We start from the raw sequence: 13147 nt of genomic DNA on the forward strand, positions 1-13147 counted from the left end.
TTCCATGAGGTGGCCATGCATCAAATACATGGTTCTAAAAGCATATGATCACATCTAGAATGGTCCTGAAGACACCAGAGTAGATTTATTTCCTTACTAACATGACCTTGAACAAGATCGATTACATTCCCAAGCCTTGGTACCTCATCATAGTGATAATCATATTCATCTTTCATAGGCATCCAACACAGCACACGACAAAGCCGCAGACATCAAATAAACGTCAGTTCACTCTTCCTTCCTTAGCTTCTGTGCCCAGGGTCATCTCAACTTAGAGCAAGCTAAGAGTTTTCATTTTTTGGATATATTTATTAGCAAGATCCAATGGCATATATGCCACAAAAGGACTGGAATGTTTGTCTGTTCAAAGCTATAGCTATAGAACCCAGACAAGTGCCTGCCCTAGAGCACATGCTCAATAAAGAGTCACTGAATAAATGAATAGGTGGTTATAGTGACATGAGGTTGAATGTGAAGATGAATCATCTTCATGGCTGACTTGTCCGTATTTTTTGAGGGAAGAGATCTATTCTGAAGTGCATTCAGGTAATTAACTTAGACATGTGGCCATCTTACAAAATAAAGGCTCAAAATCATCTATTAAGGAGAGCGCTGGCTTCAACTATATCCTTTGGTACTTCAGCCTCAAAGCTTCATGGGAGCAGTCTGGTCCCAAGGGCTCATGGGTCAGCAACGATCCCCAGGAAAATGGGAACCCACATTGGTCAGAATGCTGGGGATGAGGAGTTGGCTGTGCCACCAACAAGCTGTGTGGCTTTGGGAAAGTCATTTAATATCTGCTCAAGCACACTTTGGTTTCACTGTGTTTCAACGAGCGACACTGACCTGATTTATCTCTTGAAGTCCAAAAGCTCCGTGCCTGGGACTATGGCAGCCCAAGCTAGTATCCATCCACACGGCCTGTTGTAAAAAATTACATGTATAGAAACCACGGATGGTAACAGCGGGGGGTGGGGGATGGGGTGGAGGGAACAAGGAAGAAAAATCCACTCCTTTAACCCTCTTTTCAAGAAGTGCTGCTCACAATTGCTCACAGCTGGCATGCCTCAATGGTAATCATTTGCAAGTTTCAAAAATGTTGAACCTTGAAAGTGAAATAAGGAGCTCTATCTTCAAAAGGGAAATTAAAGACCTGGAGCAGACCACTTGGGACCTTTTTATTACACCTGGATAATGGCAGTATTATTACTTGATCCAGCAGTGTGTTCTTATGAATAGCCTAACACATACCCTTCGGCTGTAAAACAGTGCTTTAGGATATAACATGTTGATTCAGATACAAAATAAAATACCTGTTTGTATGGTCGTTTTTAATGAAAAGTCTAAAAACACGCCTGTTTAACAAACTTCTATTTTTATAGAGCTTGCCTATGAAAGCCTGCTTAAAAAAAAAAAATCCAACTATGGGTGGTCTCACACCCCGAAAGGGCACAAGAATCCTTTGTCAGACCATGTGTCTTAATTTTGGGTATGGAAAATGTGGTCACCATAATTATAAGCCTGGGAAAGCAAAGAGTTTTAAAAATTCTGTGCAGGAGGGGCGTAATAATTCGTTAGTATTCAATAAAACTGTAATTTAACCAGCTTTTAGGTATGTAGTAATCAACACTAAAATTACAGCACTTGACAATTTTTGATTTTACCTTATGGCTATTTGTTGAAGTGTCTCATTTCCTTGACGAGACTTACGTTGCTTGAGAACAAATGCCATGTTTCCCTTATCCCTACAGCCTCACCCAACCTGGTACATGGGTTTGTTTTTTGTGTTCAGTGAACCACAAAGAATGTTTCAGGAACAACCTCAGGAAAATCAGGCGAGAAATAATTCAGGGTAAGAGGAAATCAATGCGTAACTTGTTTAAACACTATTCTCTTAGGCTTCAAGATATTTCAAATACATAATTTTAAAAGGTTCAGCTATGGAAAAAGTTCGTTCCTGCAGGTTTTGAAATGGGATTTAGCCAAGAAAAGAGTCAATACTAATTAAGTTTTGATAAAGGAGGCAGGGGAGGGGTAGCCGTATAATTTAGTCACTTGGTTACTAAAACCTTTTCTCTGATTGAAAGGCATCATTAGGGGACGACTGACACATACTGGAGGAGATATAATGTGATCCCTTCTCCCTCTATATGGTCGTTTTGGGCCTCGAAATGAAAAGATCAAAGCCAAGTGAGCCCATGGAAAATTAATGAGAGCTGAGCATTGCATGCGGTTCATATACTTAGTTAAGTCAGGCAGTAAGAACGACGCAGGCCTTTATCACACAGGATAAAATACAAACAGCCTTCCAGAAGGCTGGGCAGACATGAACTTGGTGCTCCTACCCCTGGATGCTTATAGCTATGGGCTCCTTGCAGCTTGGATTTCCTATATTTCTCAGGTTTCTGAATTCCACATTTCAACCTCCTTTTCCTCTTCATTGTTAATATAAATATATAATCATTAATATAAATCCCAATATTTTAGCATCTAAACTCTATCTTCCAGCCTGCACCTCACAACAAAAACCAATTCTTTTTTGAATCTATCTTTTTTACATGTTGCTATTTCTTAGAATAGAAAACTGGACGATTATAAAGGCAGGTGAGGAAAAGTAACTTTCTTCCCAAATAGGGAAGAACATTATGGCTTGATGACATGTGGCTGCCAAATTCAAACGTGAAATAGATTCTTCTGTGTATTTAAGGGCTTGGCTCCTTCTGGGGATGCTGTGGGGGCCAACAGCATGGCCTTCAGAGGCCAACCTGGCTCGAGGCCCACTCTGTCCCTTCTGAGCTGTGTCCCTATTGACATATCATTCACCTTTCTGAGCTTCGGTTTCCTTGTCTGACAATGAGGAACAATTCTCATACCTTCTAGTGGTTTTCAGGACTCAGGCAGTGCAAGGTAAGCATTTAGCACAGTGTCTGTCACGTGGTGAGAACTCCCTCTCTGGTGGCTATTTCTGTCATCACTCGCTGCTGCAACCTGTCCTGCTCCGAACAGGACAACTGAATGCCAAACCACTCCTGCATTTTCCGCGAAGTTCCTCAGGGGCGGCTGCCTGGGAGGAACAGTGCCTGGGAGGTGGCTATCCCCTCCAGAGTGGGCCTTGTCCTGGCTCACATCTGGTAAACCAGGGAACATAACAGGCCCAGTCAGGGAGAGAAAGGAGGGAAGTGGGGAGGGAGCGGGGAGGAGGGGAGGGAAAGAGGGGAGGCAAGCTTTCATAAGATAATGTAATATTCAACCTGGCTTCTTCATTCTTCTCCAAGGATCACCGAATATTTTAAATTCAAATGAAAACCATTATCAGGCAAATATGGCGAACTGAGATGTGGAGCCTGTGAGACAGCATTCTTTGTAGGGGGTAAAAAAGAAGTACAAGCAAGCAAAAGACTCAAGTTAACTTGTCTGCCCTCCTCAGTCTGGCGTGGGACTTTCTCCATGGAAAATTTTTGTCTTTTAATATTGGGTCATGGGGTGCATTTTATTTGAGCTCTTCAGGTTATTTGGTCTTTATTTTGTAAGAAAGTAGTTATATTTGCTTTAACAACAAAGCAAAGTGGTTTTGGGATGAGGAAAAGAGAAGCATGATGCTGAAGGAAGGTTTAGCCTGACAATGCCGTGTACCTGCATGCACACCAACACACACACACACACACACACACGTGCACAGAGATACACACAGACATACACACTGAGACACACACACACTCACAGAGAAACATAGACACACACACACAGACTCACAAAAACACATACACAGATGCACTGAGACACACATATACACACAGATACAAAGACATGGAGACACAACCCAGACACACAGACACACAAACACATACACATGCAGAAACACACATGCACACCCTAGCCAGGCCTATCCGACCTCTTCTGTGGTGTGGGTGGCAGAATCTTACCTCCCCTCCACTTTCTATCAAGAAAATCCTGACATTTCCAACCACACATGGGTTAAATATGATAGTAAGAACAAAAAGCAAAACAATTAACAAAACAACACGACCAAAAAAAAAAAAAAAAAGACAGAGAGAGAGAGAGAGAGAGAAGCACCTTTTCAGGCAAGTAGGTCTCCAGTGAAATATTTAAAGACCAATTCAAAACCTCTACTGTTTGAGGAGCACGCATCTCACGGTGTTCAGACATGTTCCTGTTTTGTTTGTTTGGGTTTATTTTCGCCTTCGTTCTGCAGGAAGCCTCACAGATATGACGGGGTGATTTAATTCTGTACAAACCTCGCCTCCCTAAATTCTTAGAATGTAGATAGATACCACTACCGGTATTCTTAGAGTTACACAGCCTCTCATGCCAGCTAGAGCAAAGCAGAGCCCACATTTCACTGGAATCCCTACTTGTAGTTATTTGCAGGTTTTTCTTCACGACACACCGGAAACCAAATATGCAGCACTGTTGCAGACACTGATAAATGGGCTTCTAAGACCTCCTCCGTGGCCGGCAGGACAATGATGGACTTATATCCAAAAAGGGAGCTATGACTTATCCCTTCCACCTTGGAGAGGAAAGTTAAGAGTTGAGACACTCTTTTGTCAGGTGTCAAAATGTAGTGATGACAACAGATACCGTCAGACGCATCAGTGAAAGGACTCGAGAAAGTTTCTCCCCTCCATCCCAGGTGGCAGGATGGTCATGAGCCAAAGACGAGAGAACTGACAGTCAAGCATGCGACAGAAGAACAATGAAGCCATGCTGGAAGGGGTGGCATTCCCCTAAAGCAGCCCAATCTGCCAAGCCCTCAGCCTATCAGGTGGGGTGTTCAGAGCAAATGTGGCACCTCTGCATGAAGTGGGCAGTGAATAGCCAGCACTCGAGAGGGTTCAGGGGAAAGACCAGGGCCCATCTCCCCAGTGACGTCTGCTCCTACTGCTGCACTGCTATCCAGGTCCCTAAAGTGTACCTGAAGACTACTCTTAGCCTCGGGCTGAAGTGTCCCTAACAGGCCATCCGCACTTTGAGCATGTAACACATTACTGTAAGAAAGTCCAATATTTCAACCAACGCTGACATTTAAGACTTTCTGTATGATGGCCAAAATGCCTTGAAACCCAGATTCCTGAAAGTCTTTCAAGACACTAACCGATTTGTCCTTATAAGCCCCCCCTTTCCTATCACACCCCAAAGGAATGTCCCTGAGGTGATCTAAGGTTAATACGTAAGTAAATGAAGTAGATGATCCTATGCGGCTTTATTGAATGAGTGGTTTTTAAAGAAGTTTCTTGTAAAAGGAAATTAACTTATTCCTTCATTCATTTAACATTCGTTAGAATATCAGCAGCACGACTCTATGACTACTGGCATTACGAAGATTTAGAAGACCTGGTTCTGCCACTAACGAAGAGAACACCCTGAGACCACTGACCCAACCGTCCCGCGCCTCATCTCTAAAATGGTGAGGCCTGGACAAGATGGCTTAGTTTTAAAAATAATTAATTAATTAATTTAAAGAGAGAGAGAGTGTGCATGCATGTGTGAGAGTGGGGGGAAGGGCAGAGGGAGAGGGAGAGACAGACTCCCAAGCAGACTTGGAGCTGAGCATGGAGCCCGACATGGGGCTCAATCCCATGACCGGCAGATCATGACCTGAGCTGAATCAAGTCAGACACTGAACCGAATGAGCCACCCAGGCGCCCCAACAAGATGATTTCTAAGTCTACCTTAAGCCTTAGCATTTGGGAAGCACACATTTATGTGGATTCTGCTCTGTAAAAGTCACCTTGTTGGAGGCCCCAAAGGAGACAGACATGAAAGACCTAATTGGGTTGACAGGGTCACTTTTTGGCTATATTCCCAAACTTCCAACATAGGTTAAGATGACTGGGTATCAAATTTTTATCTTCCTTGATAAAGAATGCCTTCCTTTGATGTTTCAAGATTCTCCATCAAACGGGGTCCACTCTCGTTCCCACAGGCTTGGCCGAAGCATCCTTCCACTCGCCTCCACTTCACATTTCTTCTGCAATTTGGTTTTCATGGCCCCAGCAGCCTCAGGAGTTCTCTCAGCAAGCACGAACTTTGGCCTGAGCTGCCAGGTTTCAGGAATTCTACAATGTGAGGTGGTTCCTGATCCATGCAGCCTGCCCTGCTCCGCAAAGTGTATCCTTTCTCTTCTCTCCTCCCTCAAGAACAAGCGTCCTGGCCCACAGCCTGCAGGCCTGCAGTCTGGGGATGAGAGACCTGTTTTAAAATCTGTGCGTGTCAAACCTGTCAACATCCAGGCTCAGGCAAACAGGCTGCCCTTGGGCAGAACAGCTTTGCTAATCAATCATGCTTCAGGGAAGTGGGTGGTTTGTACGTGGGGCCCACTTGCCGTGACCAAGCCCCTATGAAAATGTCTGAGTGTGAATGAAAAAAAGAAAACAGTCTACTTTCCATGCCACTGCAGGAGGGCCAAGGCAAGGTTTTATTTAAAAATACCTCCTCTTTCCTGAAGGCTGAAAGCTAACATATGGGCTTAAAGAGAATTCCTCTTTCAAGATTTACTAGCGACTAAGATCAGGAAGGGAGCTCTCAATTTGGACAACGATCTCACCCACACAGCAGGAGAAAACCTTAGGGATGCTTCTCAAGTGTTCAGAAATTAGAAACAAACTATTTGTAATTTTTTTAAAAAGAGCATCCTGAGAAGATATCACTTGTGATTATGGTATATGAGCATGGCAAGTTAGCAAGCAGAACAAATTAATGCCAACTGAAGCCAAGCTAAGATACAAGGTACAAGTCCCTACTAAACAAGAAGCGCTTAATGAGAAAAGGTCAAGTTTATTGTTACAGGGCTGGGTATATATCCTGGCTATAGCCCACTGGTTGGGGCAAGTCATGTAACTTCTCTAAGTCTTAAAAAAATCCACACACATGCCCCCCCACACACACACATTACATATGTATATATAATGTGGCCAATTAAACCCTTAACTCATAGTATTGTGAGAAAAAATTATGTAAGATACTACAAGCAAACTGTTTCTATACTGTAAACACAACAGTAATGTAAACCATTGTTATAATAATAGGCCTATTTATTCAAATGCATGTTACTTTATTCAATGTTATTTGGTTTCTAGTATAGCTTTCATCTTTTTTTTTTTTTTTGCCATTTTAGGAATGAGTTTCTAATTAATTCAGTTTATATGCATTTCCTATCCAGACTCTTTTCACATTTTCAAAGCTCCTGCAGAAGTGACAGCACACAAGCTTAAAATAACCAGAGAAATAGCACCACAGAAATAGAAGAGATAGATAATTTAAAAAGCATTTACCCTTTGCCCCAGCAACACATTTCTAGAAATTTATACTACTCACGTGTGAGCTGAATAATGGGCAAGGCAGTTGACTGGGGCTTGATTTGTAATGCCAAAAGACTGGAAATAACCAGGTGTCCATCAATAGGGTACTTATGAGACATGTGTAGGAGGCAGTAACACAGGGACAGTCAATGAATCTCTCCTCAAGGTGCTCCCTCCCTTATGAAGGTCCTTTCCACATTGGCTCTGGGCTTGGCCCCATGACTTGGCTACTTGGTAATGGAACATTAGCACGTGAGATACAAGAAGAGGCTTAGTAAGCTCTCTTGCATTGGGGGCATGCTTTTTCTCTGCTTTTGGGATCCAGTCATCATGCGAAGTAAACCCAGGCTAGTCAAGCTGGTCCAGCTGGTAGTCAAAATCTACCACCGACATGTGAGTGAAGCCATCTTGGGCATCTAGCCCCATTCAGTCTGCCAGATAACCTCATCCATTTGAGTAAATCCATGCAAAATAAGAAGAAAAACCACCCAGCTGACCCCAAACAGCACACCCACAAAGGTGTGAATAAATAAAATCATTGTTGTTGTAAGCCACAAAGTCATGGAGCAGTTTATTATGCGGCAAGAGATAACCAATATACTGTGGTATCTCCAAAACAATGGAATACTATGAAGGTATTGTCCTACCGAAGAAGAAAGAAAAAGGATATACTCTGTGCGCTGATATGCTAAGGTGTCCGAGGTAAACTGTTACATTCACAGGCCAAGTGAAGAACAAGGCAAATAGCATGCTGCCTTTTGCGTAAGAAAGAGAGAAAATTTAAATACATATGTAATTATTTTGCATGAAGAGACACTGGACATCTATACTCAGGGAGTTAACATACATAGTTACATGTTTCAATCGAATAAGAGACTAGCCAATTGGGTAGATGGGACAGAGGTGGCAGTGAAATTTATCAATAAAGACCTTTCTAAATTGTTTCAGTATACAAACCATATGAATTGATTATCAGAAATGATTTTTAAGTGAAAAACAAGGCTAATATAGGACTGAAATGACAAAGCTTGAAAAAACAGAATTTCAAACTGATTACTATAATTCTACCATGATTCTCCATGATGGCCTTCCTTTGAACTAGAATAATCCTCTCCTTGTAATATATTCTATCTTCCCTCTATATTGTAAGTGCTTTGAAAGCAGAGACCATGTCTTATGCATTTTGTTTCTTCTACAATTAGCAGGCGTAGTGCAGGGCACAGAGTAACTGCTCAGTAATGGTTGTTTAGCCAAAGGAATAACAGAAAAACATTCTGATGATACTAAAAATGTCCATTGTTAACTCTGGTGAATTCCATCAAATCTTCAACAGCCTAACTTCTTCCATCTGTGCACATACTCCACACACCATCTTGGAGGAAATGGTGAGCATTCACTATGATTTGGGGCTTTGCTTCTCTTGTAAATATACTCTGAACTACTGGGCAGAGTATATACAAAAGGTAATTTGAATGCCACGAAAGGAAAAAAAAAGCAAAACATACTCCCCCATTTAGAAAGAAAACAGACCCATTTGACTAGAGGAAGTCTAGAAAAAGAAAGATCTTTTATTATTTCTCATAAGTAACAAATTTCACTTCTGTGGTTGAGTAAGCAGCAGGCTGCAGCCAACTCCCTGCCAAGCAAACGAAGCGATCCAGATAAGTGGGCTGTGGGAATAGAGCACCAGCAGCCCTCTTTCCTATACTCCAGCCCCTGGAGAAGTTCTGTGCTCAGGCCACGGTAGACAGTTGCTACAACTTCAGCATTTCCAGGAAAGAGGGTGCCAATAAGCATTCTCCGTAATCCATTTCGGGGTTTTACAATTCTCGCTAGAAATCTTCCCTTACTTTGAACCTATACCTTTCCTACTGTGCCGTACCCTCTCTATTACAGTTTGCTGCCTCCATGTCTGACCCCTATGAAACCTTGACCTATTTTATTTATTCGACAGAGATAGAGACAGCCAGCGAGAGAGGGAACACAAGCAGGGTGAGTGGGAGAGGAAGAAGCAGGCTCACAGCGGAGGAGCCTGGTGTGGGGCTCGATCGCAGAACGCCGGGATCACGCCCTGAGCCGAAGGCAGACGCTTAACCTCTGTGCCACCCAGGAGCCCTGAAACCTTGACCTCTTGGAGGAGGAAGTCTGGGTTACCTCCACGGCTGGGTCCACATCTCTGCTTCTAGGATGTGCTTGGTGGGTCGGCATGCAGAGCCATTCCAACCATGGTGCGTCCTGGACGGCGCCACCCACCAGCACCAATCATGTGGCTTTGGCTATGTCTGCCCACCATGAATGCAATGCAAGATAAGAGCCATAGGCAATCATGAGGTAGACAGTAAGGTACTAAGTATTAAAGGACATGCATTTGTAAGAGTGAAAACTAAGGGTGTGCAGACAACTGTCTCAAGAGAGGCAGGCCATCTGCACAGTATCCCACTATGAGCTCTCACCATCTTGGTTTCTCCATATGGAATAATTCCTTTTCCTTAATTTCCCTCTTGGATCTCACTTCCCAATTTTTGATCTGTTTCACTGTTTGCTGCCATGCTACACTTGCCCCAGGGCTGCAAGAGTAGGGATTGCCATTGCAGGGATTACCATTTGGAGGTTCTGCAAGAAAAAGACAGAAGGAAAGCTAAGGCTGACAATCTAAAATCTAGGCATGCCTTTGCCACAACAGATCAAGAAGCATTAATTATGTGCCTACTGTATGCAAACAGCTGGGTCAGATTCAGTCAGAGATCTAAAAGAGTAAGACATCATCTCTGCCACATAAGGAGAGGGACATCCACAAGATGGAATTTAAAGAAGGGGATGTTGGCTTAGATGTGCAGAGTTCATTGGGAGGGTTGGGGCCACTGTGTGCCCACCAGGACCAGGCGGAACGGATGCAGTGCGAAAGGTGAAGAAAGAAACAATCAACAAGCAGGTCAGAGGAACCTGAACACTGATTTCCGGACACAGATGAAAGAGGGGAGTGTGACCTATGATGGCTTCCAGATTTGGGAGTCTTGGGGGGAAAAAAGGAAACCTGGGCTGATCCTGACAGAAAAGGGGAATGCTTTGTGAGGACCTGGTTGGCCCATGGACACACTGATTCTGGGGGAAAGCAAGAGAAAATTCAGTACTGCAAATAAGAAAATAAAACTGGGAATATAGTTTTATGATCGAAACCATGAGGAAAAAATGTCTTTCTGAAGGGGCGAGTGCACAGGGGAGAGGAGAAGGAGGGAAAGGTCTTGGGGAGCACTCCAAGTGCTCAGAGTTCCAGATGGAGGAGGGAGAGGGGTGGAGACGCGGCGGGGTGAGCCCCTAAAGAGCAGGGGCATGCCCCATTCGTCTCTGTATAGATCCAAGCAACTAAGCGTGGCTCTGGCCCCCGGCAGGCGCTACATAAATGCTTCGCAAATGTTGGTAGAGGAAGATGGGAGTGTAGTAGTGAGAGAAGTGCCAAGGAAACCAGCAACAGAGCCATGTTGCATAGTCAAAGGAGAAGAATAATTCAAAGTTGTTTAAGGGCTGACGGCGCATGGAGAATTATAGGATTTCCTGAAGACCAAAGGTACCTCTGGGGGATCTAGCACCTAGGCTTCTAGACTGCCTGGGTCTACCAGAGTGCTGGGGTAGGTGAGCCAGGCATGAGAGAGTTCTGCCTCCAATGCAGAGTCTGCACAGACACCCCCCGCCCCGGGGTGACGCTGCCTTATTTGGTCTGAAAAAAAAATCCCAACATTTATCACATTTTCAATATAACTTTTGGGCTGTTTTAATTTTGACTCTGAGATCTGGAAACTTTTAATAAAACTTGGGAGTAGTCAAGCTTGTACGGACTCCACTGACACTGTCTGGTTATTCTAAACATTTGGAAAAAAGGAGAAACTGGCACGGAAATTACCTTTTCAAAGAAAAGACTACTCAAAGGTACTGGAAATTTATTTCACAGTTAAGGGGAGGTACTTGATTAGAGGGGCTCTTAACAAGAAGAACTGAAGATCTAAGTAAATATTTCCCATCTGCTCCTGGACCCACCACCTGGCCATTATTCCTCCCGCTCTGCTGATAGCAATTCTGTTCTATTTGTGCAAGTTGAGAGGCCACCTGCCGTGGAATATACTCAAGCATTAAACAAAATGAACATTTCTTATTTCTCTGCTTCCCATATGATTTTTTAAACACAAAGAACTCACTTTCACCTTAAGCAGATTTACGAAAACGCTGACTATGAAGAACAGGTATAAACAAGTCAATCTTTTGTTGATGAAGATTGGTAATGACCCACACCTAGAAGGACCCCCTCTATTCCCCTAAGACTGGTGAATTAATCCAGCCACGCTTTCATGCTCATTTCCCTGGCTGTTACAGACTCAAATGCAGAAAAAGGTTTTACAAGGGGACATGGCATATTTGTGCTAAAAACAGGCACCAGACAAATCCACAGAAGGGAACCAAAAAGAAATACCAGATGCAGGGAAAAGAGAGTAAAGGTAAAAGAGAGAGGAAAGAAAGTGACCTGTTTGGGGGGCTGTATATAGGGATGGGGAGGGTGTGGGGCAGAGAACTGGGTTGAGGACTTGTGGCCAAGGAAGCTGCAGAGGGGGGAAGAATTTTTTTTTTTAATGTTATGTTAGTCACCATACAGTACTTCATTAGTTTTTGATGTAGTGTTCCATGATTCATTGTTTGCGTATAACACCCAGTGCTCCTAGCAATACGTGCCTTCCTTAATACCCATCACTGAGGGGAAGAATTCTTTGTGGATAGTTTCAACGATCAGGCTAAGGAAGACACTCTTTCCCAGAACAGAACACTTGTGGAAGCTTGGATCCAGGGAATAAAAAGGTTGCAGAGGTGCTTTGGTAGTGCCAAGGACAGGGAAGATGGCAGACCCGCAAGGCCAGCCCCCTCCACCTGCACAAAGTGCTGTGAGGACCAATCCAACGGAGCTCAAGCTGCGGGGATCCCCTAACCTCGGACTGGTGGCCCATAGCAACGCTTTGGGTCTCGGGGAATTAGTGTCCATTCAGAGCTAGCATCCAAAAATCCTCAAAAGGTCTGATTATTTTCTTTTCCACAGGGCACAGTTACTCTGATAAAAAGCTGTAGGACCCTTTGGGGAAGGCTGGGAGAAAGATTAATGATATAAATTTCTGGCAGTATAATGGGGGACCTAGCCTCCCCCCCCCCAAGTTAAGGGTTCTGGGTCTGCAAACTGGCTCAAGTCTTGGAGTTGACCTAGGGGCCGTGACTCTGTTTTTATGATTCAAGTTAGACTTACATTCCCTTGACCTAGACCTCTTCTGCTTATACAGATCAAGTAAGGATGTAGTAGACTGCCCATCCATTTTCACTTCTAGAACACCATGAGGACAGAGTTTGAAATAGAGGAAACGAGAGATCTGTAAGAGTATAGACATAGAAGAAAGTAAGAAGATGGAACCAAATATGAGTGAGATGTGGGGACCAGGATGAGATGCCCCCATTACGGAGACTGGTTTGGGGGAGGAAGAGGAAGAGCAGGGCTCTAAACGGCAGTGGGTTGTCCATGTTGCTGTGGCCAGCAGAGAGCTGGAAATCTGGAATGAAAACGGGAGACCTGTGAGGTCTGGAGGTGGGGGTTTTAGAACACCTTGCATCCGAGTTGAAAGGTTTAGAGGGAGTCCATGAGATCTCAAGTAGAGAGAAGCCAGAGAGAAGAAACCCAGCCTGCACTGGGGCCAAGGTCTGCATTTACCAGGTGTGAGATGATGCACAGAGATGCTCTGGTCAGGGAGATCTGAGGAAAAATCAGCCTTGCATAACAGAAGCAAGAAGGTCAGGTGTTT

At 43.9% G+C, this 13147-nt stretch overlaps 1 protein-coding gene across 1 annotated transcript in view; it reads right to left on the minus strand.

The window, feature by feature from the left end:
* BCL2 (BCL2 apoptosis regulator) overlaps nucleotides 1-13147 on the minus strand; it is a 160829-nt gene that overhangs the window by 60280 nt on the left and 87402 nt on the right. Inside the window, 1 exon segment of the mRNA XM_034642537.1 lies at nucleotides 847-921. Within this exon segment, the coding sequence (XP_034498428.1) occupies nucleotides 847-921 (75 nt within the window).

The sequence above is a fragment of the Ailuropoda melanoleuca genome, chromosome 14 (assembly GCF_002007445.2).
Source record: "Ailuropoda melanoleuca isolate Jingjing chromosome 14, ASM200744v2, whole genome shotgun sequence".
NCBI lineage: Eukaryota > Metazoa > Chordata > Mammalia > Carnivora > Ursidae > Ailuropoda > Ailuropoda melanoleuca.